We start from the raw sequence: 15,170 nt of genomic DNA on the forward strand, positions 1-15,170 counted from the left end.
AGCAAGACTAGGTGGAAGACTTGCAGCAACCCAAAAGGATCCAGGTGAAAATCCTCACTGACCTGTGAGATCCACCTTCGTGGAAGAGAACCAGCCCTATGTTGGAGAGGAATGAGACACCAGCAACCTCGCTCAAACACATGAATCAGTTTGGATAATATCCTTTCTCAGACAGATAGAGTCAAGTAAAGAGTAAATATTGTTGAGAGTGTGGTGCTGGAAAAGCACAGCAGGTCAGGCAGCATTCGAGAAGCAGGGGAATCGATGTTTCAGGCAAAATCCCTTCATCAGGGGATGCCCGAAATGTCAATTCCCCTTCTCCTTGGATGCTGCCTGACCTGCTGTGCTTTTCTAGTGCCACACTCTCGACTCTGATCTCCAGCATCTGCAGTGCTAACTTTCTCCAATATTATGGGAATTTGGAAATGCTTATATGATGGTTTTAGTAAGGAGTACTTTGTTAATAAAAATGAGTGGAATTGCAAACCAAATTCTATGTCTCTTTGAACATCTCAGTGACAAGAGGCTTGGGCAAAGTACTTTTAACACATAAATTGTCCAAAACACAGACAACACCTTAACCTTTGTTCAGAAATTATCGCAATGTCTGATGCTAGCTTTGACTGAGTGGCACGTGAGTCAAGTCTGGTTGAGAAGATTGTGATTTCAAGCAGCAGTTCAGAGTTTTGAGCACCCTTCAACATGGAGAGACTCCTGAAATACTGGAGGTGTTATCCTTCAGGTGAGACGTTAAACCCAGGTACTATCAACTAAACATTACACATGGTGAATTCTCCTTGTGTCCTCGACAACATTTATCTCTCAGTCAATACCACTAAATTGGTCAATTATTTGACTGCAGTTTGTAGGACCCACAAAATGCAAATTGGCATTTGTGCATGAAAGTAATTAATTTGGTGTAAAACTCTTTGCCATAACATGAAAACATGAAACATTACAAATACAAATTGTTAATTGCTTTGAGAAATAACTGGATCGGCAGCATGTTGTACTCCCACAAGAAGGTGGAACAGTTCATCAATTTTAAGAATACCTTCCATCCTGATCTTAGGTTCACCTGGATGATCTCGGACACCACCCTCCACTTCCTGGGTCTCTCCGTTGCCATCTCCAGCGATCAGCCCAACACGGACATCAATTTCAAATGCACCAAGTCCCACAGCTACCTGGACTACATCTCTTCCTACATCCACTCCTATAACAACATGATCACTTACTTCAAATTCCTCCGCCTCTACCATATCTGCTCCCAGGAGAGCAATTCCACTCCAGGACATGCCAGATGGCCTATATCCAGGACCGCAATTTCCCCTCCCACATGATCAACAATGCCCTCAAGAGCATTTCCTCCACTTCCCGCACCTCCACCCTTGAATCCCACCCCTCCAACCACAACAAGGATGGAATCCTCCGGTCCTCACCTCCTACCTCACTAACATCCGGATACAGCACATTATCCACCACCATTTCCGCCACCTCCAATCAGACCGTAGTACCAGAGATGTATTTCCTTCTCCACCCCTATCTGTGTTCTGCAGAGGCCATTCTCTCCCTGACTCCCTCATTAGGTTCATGCCCCCCATGAACCACTCCTAGCACCCTCCCATGCCACTGTGAGTGTAAAACCTGCATCCACATTTCTCACCTCACTTCTGCTCACGCCCCGAAGGAGCTCTTCACATCCAACAGAGATTTTCCTGCACATCCACCCATCTCATCTACTGTGTCCGTTGCTCCCGATGTGACCTCCTCTACATCGGGGAGACAGAATGTCAACTCCAGGAGTGTTTCAGGGAACATCTCTGAAACACAGGCACCCAGCAACCCTACTGTCCTGTGGCTGACACTTCAACTCCCCCTCCCACTGCACCAAGGATATGCAAGTCCTGGGCTCCTCCACTGCTAAATCCAAGTCACCTGATGACTGGAGGAACAATGCCTCTTTTCCTCCTTGGGACCCTTCAACGACATGGCACCAACATCGACTTCACTAGTTTCCAAATCTCCCCTTGTGGTGTAAAATTATGTCCCAATACATGTGTGAATCATAATGTAACACATGTATTGGGCCAAGCAGTGGAATGTGGTGAAACGGTTAAAAATTATGTCCCAATACATGTGTGAATCTAACCGGAATGGAGGTGTTGCTTAGTCCCGTGTGAATCTTATTACACACCTCCCCGTGTGAATCTTCTTATCTGTATGTAACCAGAATGGAATGTGTTTTTTAGCCTTGCTCTGCTGTTCACATGAATGTTTATATCTGGAAAAGAGTATATCAGCTGGAAAAGTCTCCAGTTCGGTGAGTCTGCTCCGGGGTTACGTTTAACCGCCGAGCGTGGGTTGTTGGCAACCGCTCTACGAGAACTGACGGCTCCCAGTTCCGGTAACATGTAGAGTGAGTATAAGCCAGACCCGGGAGTCTGCTCCGGGGTTACGTTTAACCGCCGAGCGTGGGTTGTTGGCAACCGCTCTACGAGAACTGACGGCTCCCAGTTCCGGTAACATGTAGAGTGAGTATAAGCCAGACCCGGGAGTCTGCTCCGGGGTTACGTTTAACCGCCGAGCGTGGGTTGTTGGCAACCGCTCTACGAGAACTGACGGCTCCCAGTTCCGGTAACATGTAGAGTGAGTATAAGCCAGACCCGTTGTAAGTATGAGACCTGGTTGTGGCGACGCTGCGGGGAATAAAAAGCTGAAGCATATTCTAGCAGACTCGCCTCTTGGTCGTTTGTTCTGTGTCAGACTACTCTCCTACGAACCTGACCTTGAGAATTTTTTTAAAACACCCCTCCCCCCACCTCATCCCAGATCCAACCCTCCAGCTCGACACCACCCTCTTGATCTGTACCCCCGTTCACTTTCCTTCCCACCTATCCGCTCCACCCTTCCCACTAACCCATCACAATCACCCCCCATCTGCATCCACCTATTGCTTTCCTGGCTATCTTGCCCCCAGTCCCACCCCACCCTCCTATTTATCTCTCAGCCCCCTGTCCCCCAACATGTCTGATGAAGGGCTTATGCCCGAAACGACAACTCTCCTTCTCCTCAGATGTTGCCTGACTTGCACCACACTTTTCAATTCTGACTCTCCAGCATCTGCAGTCCTCACTTTCTGTCGGGATTGACAGTCCAGCGATATTATCGCTAGGCTGATACCTGCCCTTAGCAGAATATGGCAGAACCCTTGGGTAGCATTAGCATGCTTGCCTTCATTGGTCAGGGCACAAAGTATAAAAAACTGGCAAGTAATGTTGCAGCTGTATAGAACTTCAGTTCCACCACATTTGTGATATTGAATACAATCCTGGTTGCCACACTACCAGAAGGATGTCAAGGCTTTGGAGAGGGTACAGAAAAGGTTTAATAGAATGTTGCCTGGTTAGGAGGGTATTAGCTTTGAGGAGAAACTTGGTTTATTTTCAGTTGAACACTGAAGGATGAGAGCCAACTCAATAGACACTTACAAAATTATGAGAAACATGGAGAGAATGGATAGTCCTTTTCCCAATGTAGAAATGTCAGTTACTAGGGGACATAGACTTAAGGTAAAAAGGATTAAGTTTAAAGGAGACGTGCAAGGCAGGAGGGTGGTAAGTGCCTGGAATGCACTGCCAGAGGTGGAGGTGGAGCTGGATGCAATAGAAACGTTTAAGAGGCATCATGATAGATATATGAATAGGCATGGAATAGAGGGATATGGACTGCATTGAGACGAAAGGTGGTATAGTTCGTAAGTTTGCAGATGACACCAAAATTGGAGGAGTAATGGATAGTCAAAGTTATCTCAGAGTACAACAGGATCTTGATCAGGTGGGCCAATGGGCTGAGGAGTGGCTAATGGAGTTTAATTTAGATAAATATTAGGCGCTGCATTTTGGAAGGGCAAATCAGGTCAGAACTTATACACTTAATGGTGAGGCCCTGGGGAGTGTTGCTGAACGTACAGACCTTGGAGTGTAGGGTCATAGTTCCTTGAAAGTGGAGTCACAGGTAGGTAGGATAGTGAAGGCCGTGTTTGGTATGCTTTTCTTTATTTGTCACAGCATTGAATTTAGGAGTTGGGAGGTCATGTTGCAGCTGTACATGACATTGGTTAGGCCACTTTTGGAATATTGTATGCAATTCTGGTCTCCCTCCTATCAGGAGGATATTGTTAAACTTGAGACAGTTTAGGAAAGGTTTATAAGGATGTTGCCAGGGTTGATGAGTTTGAGCTCTAGGAAGAGGCTGAATAGGCTGGGGCTATTTTCCCTGGAGCGTCGGAGGCTGAGGGGATGACCTTATAGAGGTTTATAAAATCATAAGAGGCAAAGATAAGGTAAATAGACGAGACCTTTTCCCTGGAGTGGGGGAGTTCAGAACTAAGAGGGCATAGCTTTAGGGTGAGGGGGAAAAATTTAAAAGAGACCTAAGGGACAACTTTTTTCATGCAGAGGGTGGTGTGAGTTTGGAATAAGCTATCAGAGGAAATGGTGGAGGTTGGTACAATTACAACAACGTATAAAAGGCATCTGTATGAGTATACGAATAGGAAGGGTTTAGAGGGATATGGGCCAAGTGCTGTCAAACAGGACTGGATTAGTTTAGGATATCTGTTCGGCATGGACAAGTTGGACTGAAAGGTCTGTTTCTGTGCTGGGTATCTCCATAACTCTATGATTGCAAAAGGTTTCTCATTTAGAAAGTTGGTGCCATTTGGTGGGGCTGAAGGGCCTGATCCTTTGCTATACTGTTCTTTGTTTATTCTGCCTGGATTGTACTGACTGTTTGCTTTGTTAAGTCCTGCACAGCTTAAAATTTGTTTGTTTAAAAGCATCGGATTATTAACAGAATATTACTTTCCCTTCCTCCTCTGAACTCCCTTAATCATGTAATTCCGGCACTCTATTCTCTCACTCAAGTGCTAAATTGCATTAAATTGGCTGGTTTTCTATTCTCCCAAACCCAAAGGTCTATCTGACCTCCTTAATGAGGATCCAGTTTCAACTAGTTTTCAAATAAGTTATTATTTGGCTGGCAGACTTGTTAAAACACTGCTTAAGGCTGGCAACTTCAGTATTTATACTGCAAATTTCAGTTTAATGTCAACTACAAATTAGATTTATACAAAATAAAACTCTGGACTTTCTTACTCAACAAAATTGCACAACTGTATCCTTGAAGTTAGCACTGCCTTGAACTAGACCCCAGTGAATAATAAACTCTGGACAGCATTATCCTTCATTGTAATTTGGAACAAAATTCAAAGTTCCAATACCTATACGTTCAATAAATATAAATATTGAATTATATTAAACTATCAGAGATAAAGGAACTTCTCTATGTTTATGATTTAAGAAAGTTTTTATGTAAATTTGATGATGTCAACACTCTGTGCATCAGCTCACTAATCTGACCAAAAACATTTTAGAATTCCTACAGTATGGAAACAGGCCGTTTGGCCCAACAAGTCCACCCTGACCCTCCGAAGAGGAACCCACCCAGACTCATATTCTTACCCTGCTATCCCACATTTACCCCTGACTAAATGCACTTAACCCACACACCCCTCAACACAATGGGGAATTTAGGATGGCCAATTCACCTAACCTGCATATCTTTGGACCATGGGAGGAAACCAGAGCACCTGAAGGAAATTCACGAAGACATGGGGAGAACGTGCAAACTCTAAACAGACAGTCACCCAAGGTTGGAATCGAACCCGGGTCCTTGCCGCTGTGAGGTAGCAGTGATAACCACTGAGCCACCGTGCCGCCCTTATATTTTAATTTAATATCATTTAATAAAACAATGGCTCAAGGTGTTTATTTAATTCAATATTCCTGTGTTATCAAATATTAGGGAAGGACTTAACAATACAGTGAAATTAAAAGGATGAAGTCCTATCCTGAAATTGGAACAGTGGTGCTGGATCAATATCCCACCTCTGTTAAATTACTTAAGGAGCAGGTTGGGATTGGATATGAGATTTAATACTTCGTCTCTGCAAACAAAAGTTTTTTCAACGTTATAAATTCATCCCAGAGTACACAAAGATTGTTACAACACAAAAGGAAACTGATAGAAAGAAAACTAAGACTTGCATTTCTTTTGCAGTTTCATCACCACAGACCATCCCAAAGTATTTTACAGCCAGTGAAATACTTCTGCAATACAGTCACTGTTGTGGTCTAGAAAACACTGCAGCCAATTTGTGCACATCAAGCTCTCACAGCAACAACTTGATAATGACTAGACAATTCATGTCTGGGCTGACAAGTGACATGCAACATTCACATCTTTCAAATGTCAGACAATGACCATCTCTAACAAGAGAGAATCTAACTATTGTCCCCTTGACATTCTGTATTGTTACCATCAGCGAATTTCCAATATCAACTTTGTGGGAGTTACCATTGTCAAGAAACTGAACTGGACTAGCCATAAATACTCCTTTCAGAGAATAGATATCCCGAAGTACATAACTCCTCTTCAGATTTCCCAGTTTACCATTTCAAGGCATAAGTCAGGAATGCGATGGAATACACCCCATTTGGCTGGATGAGTGTAGCTCTAATAACAAACAAGAAGCTTGTCACCTCCAGGACAAAGCAATCCACTTGATTAGCACCATAATCCAGAAAAATGCACCTTCTGCACCACTGAACCCATAAGGAGCAGCTTGTATCATCTACAAGATGCACTGCAGAAAATTCACCAAAGATCCTTATACAGCACCTTCCAAAGCTTGACCACTACACCATCTCAAAGGACAAGGGCAGCAGATACATGGGAACATCATCACCTGCAGGTTCCTTATGTTGCTACTCATCATCTGACGTGAAAACATGTTGTCTTTTATCACTGTGTCAAAATCCTAGAACTCTTGTCCTCATGGTATGCTGGGTGCAGCAGTTCAAGAAGACAGCTCACCACCAACTTCTCAAAGGAAAATGTAGACTGATACTGAGTGAGTGAGATGTCCTTTTTCATACAATGTGTCAACTAGGTAGGTGTAAAGGAATGTAACGGCATTATTCAAAGTTGAACATTAAAATCATTCCTAATGTCCTGAACAATATTTGCTATTCAATCCAACTTCTCTGCAGCAGATATTTTTTTCATTCATCTATGGGATGTGGGAAAGAAAAGCCTGAACACCAATGCTCATATTCCATGGATGAATAAAAAAAATCTGCTGCAGAGACATTGATTGATGAGCAAGTGTTGTTTAGGACATTGGGAATGATTTTCAAGTTCATCTTCGAATGATGCCTGTACAATCCTTTATACCCACCTATTGACCCTCAGATGAAAGAGGGCATATCACTCACTCAGTATCATCCTTCTTTTTTTGGCTCAGGTCCTGGAGTGGGACTTGAACCTGCATCCTTCTGACTCAGAGGTGAGTAGAACTGAGTAAGCCAGTTGAGTGAAATTTATTTATGTTTTCATGTGTGGGTAAATTTTCACTCTACATAGTAAAATACAGAAAATTGTGCCCCGCAAACGAGGCAAGTATCTAACGCTTGGATGTTCTGTGTTCATTTATATGCAATGTAAAAAATGTGACCCAGGTTGTAAACAGAAAGTTGGGAACAAATAGAAAAATTGCAGTTCTGACTTTGTTCAAGCTGCCAAATTTAGCAAAATCTGGCAGGGAACAGAATTGAAATGGTGCACCAACTCAACAATACATCGATTTTCCAACCTGTTTGTCAAATCAATTAAATAAAAAAGCCTTCAGCATGGAAGCTTAGAAAAAAAAACTGTCAATCCAGATATCCTGATGTGCAGTCGGGTCACCAATAGTGTATGGTGTAGTGAAATATTCAGCCACCATGTCTGCTGCAGCACTAACCCCAATTGGTTCAGCTTATTAGAATATTAATTGAAAGCATAAAAGGGTGGCAAGTACATGGGCAGGAAGAAGAAATGTTTTGAACATGACCTGGACAGTCACAATTCTTGTTTGTATACCCAAAGAGGAACCGTGCAACTTTAATTGTGGGCTGTTGTCCACCGGAGTGAGTCTATCCAATTGTTTTGAGCACAATCTCAATTGCTTGCTTTATCAAGGATAGTGAATGAGCACTGAAAGGATTTGAAAAGGCGACATATCAAAGATTGTGACACAACATGTAGCAGGACATGGTATAGGAGCTAACAGACCAGCATGAATAAAGGACTGGTTAACAGCAGCACACAGTACCAATACATAAGATTCTTTCAAGGTGGCAAGATGTAATCAGTGGACTGCAACAGGGATCATTGCTTGGGGTTCACCTATTTATACTCTGTTTAAATTATTTGGTTGAAGAGACCAAATGCACAGTTGCTATCCTTGCTAATGACACCAAGACTGGCAGGAAAGTAGGTCGCTAAGAGGGGGTAGAGAGCATGCAGGGATAGAGAAGGACTTTACATGAACTGGTTCATTGACACTCCATCAGAAATTGCAGAACTGATGGAGTGTCAGCTTCCTTGGGCTCATTTGATCATAATTGTTGCTTGTACAGTTGCAGTTATTTTGCAAATCTTTCTAAAATGTCATTCAAAATTATTTTAATACCATTAATAAAACCTACTATGCATCATCTGGAAACAATGTCTCTTTGGCTAATGTCTACATCACAGTTTTACTTATTATTGAGTGCTGTTGGCAATGTTTTACAATGGCTATCATTTTATAATGACAGAATATACGGAGTTCCAAAAAACCCTTTGTAACACAACCAATATATGCTGTGACAAAATCTTTTCTATCACTAAAGCAGACTATTTGACGACTGTGCCAGTGATAACCCTTGGTTGAAGCAATCAAACCCTTCTCCCTGTGTGCCTTTTTCTGCTTCAAATATTTGTCAATTACTGAGTTATTGATCTAGGGTTGACCTTTTTTCTGTGGATTAATTATCGGCCCTATGATGAGATAATGGTACAGAAGCAACTGGCTGCAACATCAATAGATCAAGAGGAAAAATGGAGTAATACTGCTCCTGCATGCTGGAAGTGAGCATGTGTAGGTGTTGGATAGATACACGATCATGCTCAAATATTCTGCCTTTCACAATGGGAGACAGGAATTTATAAATGAAACACGATCAAGATGCAGTTCTGAAGTAGAGTCACTGGTGTCGGAATGTTAACTCTCTTTCCAACCACACATTCAGACATGCTGATTTTCTCCTGCAATTTCTGTTTTGTTTCAGATTTCTAGCATTCATAGGTCTTTGTTTCATTCAAGGTGCACTTAGTTCACCTTCTACTATTCTGGTTGTCTCTCAGCAATGGAATGGTTGGCTAATCACATCAAGCAATTCCTCCAAATTACTTGACAACAGACAAAGAAATAATATCAGGAGTTCCAGTGATGGAGAGTTTTGAGAAGGAGCCTCAAGTCCCACATCAAAGACCTGGGTTAGACTTGCATCTCACAACTGAGGTGAGAAATGGGATGCGCATGTTGAACTTAGCATATTTTTGCTAGAAGGATAATTTATTTCTGCCTTCCCAACCACCCATTGTCATGCAGTCTTGTTGTGTGTCAGAAAGACTTTGGGTGTGAATTCACATTTCTCCCTTGTGAGCACATAAGATCATTTTTACTTGCTGTCACACATGAGTTTTGTCAATAGGTGTAGGTTTTTTTTATTACTTGATCATGAAATTTGGGTATTGTAGCCTAGGCCAGTATTTATTGCCTAATCCTAATTGTTCAGTGGGGAAGTTCGGAGTCAATAACTATTCAGATAATAATCTGCCTTCCTGTTTTTGCCACCAAAGTGGATAACTATCTATTCACAGTATACTTCATGTAGGATGGCAAAACAGATCGAGTAACCTCCTGAAAATGCTTCTGATATGTCTACAGAAGGAGAAGTGAGCAACAGGATCTCCTGCTTTATCATGCTCAGTGTGAAGTGTTGCCGCTCTGGTAATAGGTTAAAAGCTTTCCAAGCAAATCTAGCTCTGGAACCAAACATCTGCCTTGTAAACCACGAGATGTAAGAAGTGATAAGAAGAAGAATGGTTTACTTACCAATATGCTGTATCACAAATTAGTCCTCTACAACCTCCAAGTGTTAATCTTGTGAAAAGACTTAACTAATTTTCATTTGAATGAACAGAACATTCCAGTTTTACAAAAGAATACTATAAGCTACATTGATCTTGTAAAAATCACGGAGTACATACAAACATTCTTCAAATTAAACCTATAAATTGCGATGTTAGTGTCATAAGCAGGGCTAAGTACAAAATGGCTCTTGAGTACAACAGGGTAATGGTCCCTGGGGGCAGACAATACACTCAAATATCATCTGAATACTGCAGCACACCTGTCAATAGAAGCATGTGAGAAACACTCCCTTTTTCTATGGAACATAGATATGTTATGATGGTTCGTGGCAAGGTCTATATCATCACAATGCCAGGGATTACAATGTGAATGTCTGATCCCTTGTTATACGCTACTGTAATCTGACCATATGCCAGTCTTTAGAGAAACAACATTGATTGTGTAGAAATGTTGTGCAATAAATATCTTTTTCTTCCACATTTTTCATTTACATGTAACACCGTGGATTAATCCCTCTGCTAAACAGCAAAGAATAAGTCCAGGAAAACTGCTGGTAAATAACAGCTTTCAGCACCAATTTACAAATCTCAAATTGCAAGTGATGAACTTAAGTTGCATTGCGAATGTTTGTTGACATGTTGCACCACTATCCTTTTCTGATTTAAGTGAAATGTAGTCACGGCTTCCTGACGGCAGTGTATTTGTTAAAGCTGTCACTTACCTACAATGTACAACCATTGGCCCAGCATCTGGAGGGTTGCAGGCTTTTACTCGCCGCAGGAAGGCCAGGAATGGTGTTGGGTGTTCTGGAACCCCATGATCAGGCCATGCTGTGAACTGGAATTGTCGTACTTCCCTCTTTTCACTGCAGCCAATCTGTAGACAAGACAATTTTATTAACTGACCGATGAGAACATTTATAATTTCCACCCCCACCCAAAAGAAAATAACAATATTGGACGATGCTTTCACACTGCCATACATAATAATTTTCTGGTGCCTGGTATTCACAGATCAAATTACATTGCTCGTTGTTTTAATGAATGAAATGTATGTTTGCCTTCTGTCTTTTTACCTCAAATCCAATCTAAACAGAGCAAATGGAGATATCTGATCTGCAGATGTCAGACTGCGGTAATGTACTGTTCTTCTAATGAACCAAAATGTGAGCATGGAAATATACAAAGAAAATAATTAGATGAAAGCATTTCTGTGGTCACAGTTCTTGCAGTGGTATGCATCTTTGATTGAGAGAGACACCTCCTTCAAATGATTCACATCTGGCTCAGATACAGAAGTTCTGTGTTAACCTTGTCTTCAGTATCATTCCATGAGAACAGGTACATGCTACTTTGACCAGGTTTTTCAGAGATATCCAGAAGAAGAATGAGGGTTTAACCCTTTTCTTAAGCGTAACCAGGAAAATAATTTGTCATAGAATTGCTGACTAGTAAAGAAGCTAACTGATTTAACCTGGTTGCTTGGCAATACAGAGCATTAAAGTTGCTGCAAAAAACTGACAAAGTTTTTTATCTTGCACTCATTCAGGACAGACGCAATCATTCAAAATTTCAATGGGAAAATAAATATATGAGAGAAAGAAGATGTTGACTAGCTGACAATTAGATTCTAACTGGTTGAGGCATTGTCACAGGGAATACACCAGGGAACACTGATCTCTCAAACCTTTGCTTGATTGAAAGAAACAATGCTCGATAATTTGTCTTTAGCTTCAGAGGATTGGGCTGGATGTAAGTAAGCCTCTTAAGTTGGTTATTATGTACTTCTCAGTGCACTCGGGATTGTTCAGTTCGTGCTGCCTAGTCACAGAATCACACTTAATATTGAATGGTGTGTTTTATGCTCAGCAAGCCTGGGATGGTTCAGTCCTGCCAGTACTCAGCTGAAAAACTGTGCTGTTTGGTATGACTTAAGAGTTAACATCATCAACTGGGCTCACAATGGTTTTATGCACTGTTCATGAACGGGGCCTGGTCACCAAAAGGAAGAAGGAATTTATCTAGGCCTTGCACACGCTTCAATCAAACAAAAGCCTGGGAAAGAACCAAACCCAACTGCACTCATCATGGTGACTCCATGACCAATTGGAATCAACTTGTCAAACAAAAGCTCGGGACCAGCTACTCTTTGGTGTATGCGCGAAAGCAATGCTTTCACCAATCAAAGTATGCCCCTCAATTAATTAAAACCCTTTTTGGCAGTGTTGTTGTTCCTTTTAAAATTTGGCATTCTTGCATCTGCACAAATCTGTGATAATGTGTCTATTTTCTCAGGAGTAAATCTAGGTAGTGCACTTCTTTGAAATAAATTATGGATGCTCATCAACTAGGGAGACTGAAACTCACTTTTGATAGTGAACAAACTCCATCCACACTGTGTCCCCATTCAAAACATCATGGCTGATTTGATAATCCTCAACATTATCTTCCTGCTGTTTCCCCATAATTCTCAATTCTCTCAACGATTAAAGATCTGTAGTGGAATCATTACTGAGTTGGAGATAAACTACTTTTCTTAAAATACAAGCAACTTTTAATCCAAATGTGAAGGATAAGTCCACCTTAGTGAAATATACCTGTCCTCACATGCAATAGGGATATTACAATGATACAATGCTTCTGTGCTCCAAAACAAGGCATCTGCAACTAATAAGGTTGTTCTATACACACTAGATTGTTACAGTCATGATATCTAAATCCTGGCAACGAATGCATAGAGAGAGGAATATAACCCATTAATAATCACATGACTTCAGAAAGCTTGGGTTTAAAATTCCTTCTTTCAATATTTTAGTCTTAAAAGTTCAATGTGTATACAAAAATGAGACTAAAAATCCCTCTTGTAGAATTGCACAATTACTGGCCACCTCCCACTGCATCCAAACACTTCAATATGGGACTGTAGTACAGTGGAGCATATTCGACAATGACAATAACTACAGAAACAAGCCATGTAATTGTGTTGTGGTGTACAAACGAGGGAAATTGCTGCTTGTGATACGGTGGTAGTGTCCTGCCCTCTGATCCAGAAGGTCTGGGTTCAAGTTCTACCTGCTCTAGAGTTGTGTAATAAAATCACTGAACTGGTTGATGAGAAAATACCTATAAACTAGAGAGATTGGCTCATGTTGCAGTGTGGTCTATCCTCTGAGCCAGGAGAGCCATGTTCAAGTTTCACCTGCTCCAGGGATGTGTAGTGAAATCTCTGAACTGGCTGATGAGAAAATATTTTAAATTGTTTGGACAGCTATTGTGGTGCAGTTGTAGAGTCCCTGTCTCTGAGCTAGGAGACCCAGGTTAAAGTCCCACCAGCTCCAGAGGGTGTGTAATAACTTCTTTGAACAAATATTTATGAACAAAGGAGGCCAACAGCTCACTCAGCTCCTTCTTGTGCAGGAACCTGCAATTTGACAGCACTGAGCTCACCTCTAAAATGATGAGAATGCTTCCCCTGATTATCACACACTTTCTGCATGAAACAGTATTACAGCATTACAGCCCCGAATGCATCCTTTATTAATATGTCCTTCTGCTCCCATGTCTGGCAGTTGTTACTTAACATGAAACGATGGTGGCACAGTAGCTCAGTGGTTAGCACTGTTGCCTCAGTGCAATAGACTCAGGTTTAATTCCACCCTTGAGTGACTGGCTGTATGGAATAGTGCACACTTTCCCTATATCTGCATGGGTTTTCTTTGGGTGCTCTCGCTTCCCCCTGCAGTCTAAAGATGTCTAGATGAATTAGCCATGGAAAATACACACTTACAGGATAAGATAGGGGTTGGGCCTAGGTGGGATGCTCTTCAGAGGGTCAGTAGGGACTCCAAATGGTCTGCTTCTACAATGTGGGGTTTCTATGATGCTCTAAGCTAACATCTTCTCCTCCACTCGGGGACTTCCGTACCTGAATAATGGCTACTGTCAAGGCTGAAGCGTCCGTGAGGCAGGATATTATCCTGCCAGATAATGCCAGATGCCTTTTGGGTGATGGGTGGTGGGACATGTCATAATCAATTGGGTGGCCTGCCCACCACCACCTCAGTCATCACTGAGTTGACTTTCCAGAATACAGAAGGTAGGCAGACATTAAAACCAGCAGACTGCCGAGATATGGAAATAAATAATTATGGGTCAGTTGAGCTCGTTAGTAGCTCACTGACTGCAATATTACACTGTCCACATTTGAGGGGCTTTTGTGGCATGGTGACAGTCTCCCTACTTCCAGGCCCTGAGGCCATGATCAAGGTCCACCTATCCAAATATGTCATAGCATCTCTGAGCAGGTTGACTGGAAAATATTTACACGGTCCACATTCGAACATATTTGTCAGAATGGCCCATCTGGGACAATAGTAGTGTCTCTAGCTCTGGCCAAATGTTCTGATATCAAGGTTCACTTGCTCCATATGTGTGTTACCACCAATCCTAACAGGTAGATTAAACATGTGTAAAATGGCTTCTTGTAGGTGAAAGTGAAGACTCCAGATGTTGGAGATCAGAGTTGAGAGTGTGGCGCTGGACAGGCACAGCAGATCAGGGGGCATCTGAGGAGCGGGAGCATTGATGTTTCGTGCGTAAGTCCTCCATCCTGATGAAGGGTTTATGCCCAAAACGTCCATTCTCCTGCTCCTCGGATGCTGCCTGACCTGCTGTGCTTTCCCAGCACCACACTCTCAACTCTAAAACAGTTTCTTGTGGCAGGCAAGTGGGAATGACCTACTGCTTTTGGCAAACTTTTCAGAACAGTGAGAAGGCAGCACAGAGTTATTGTTGGTTGGGCCTTTGCCTATCGCCCAACCACTCCCTGCCAAAAGCCCCTTCCCCCAATCAAGCCTCCCATCCTTCCCAGGCCACAAATACTCAAGAAACCGTGTGGGCGGCACGGTGGCACAGTGGTTAGCACTGCTGCCTCACAGCGCTTGAGACCCGGGTTAGATTAGATTAGATTAGATTAGATTACGTTACAGTGTGGAAACAGGCCCTTCGGCCCAACAAGTCCACACCGACCCGCCGAAGCGAAACCCACCCATACCCCTACATTTACCCCTTATCTAACACTACGG

General features: G+C 42.3%; 1 protein-coding gene across 25 annotated transcripts in view; it reads right to left on the bottom strand.

Moving 5' to 3' along the window:
• Positions 1 to 15,170, bottom strand: part of LOC122562121 (receptor-type tyrosine-protein phosphatase delta) — a 2,484,958-nt gene that overhangs the window by 37,118 nt on the left and 2,432,670 nt on the right. For all 25 annotated transcript variants that reach the window (XM_087996666.1, XM_087996678.1, XM_087996656.1 and 22 more), the window contains one exon: positions 10,809 to 10,963. In XM_087996666.1, coding sequence (XP_087852792.1) covers positions 10,809 to 10,963 — 155 coding nt within the window. The remainder of the gene's footprint in view (positions 1 to 10,808; positions 10,964 to 15,170) is intronic.

The sequence above is a fragment of the Chiloscyllium plagiosum genome, unplaced genomic scaffold (genome assembly GCF_037043375.1).
Source record: "Chiloscyllium plagiosum isolate Xiang-an unplaced genomic scaffold, Cpla_swu_hap1 HiC_scaffold_2, whole genome shotgun sequence".
NCBI lineage: Eukaryota > Metazoa > Chordata > Chondrichthyes > Orectolobiformes > Hemiscylliidae > Chiloscyllium > Chiloscyllium plagiosum.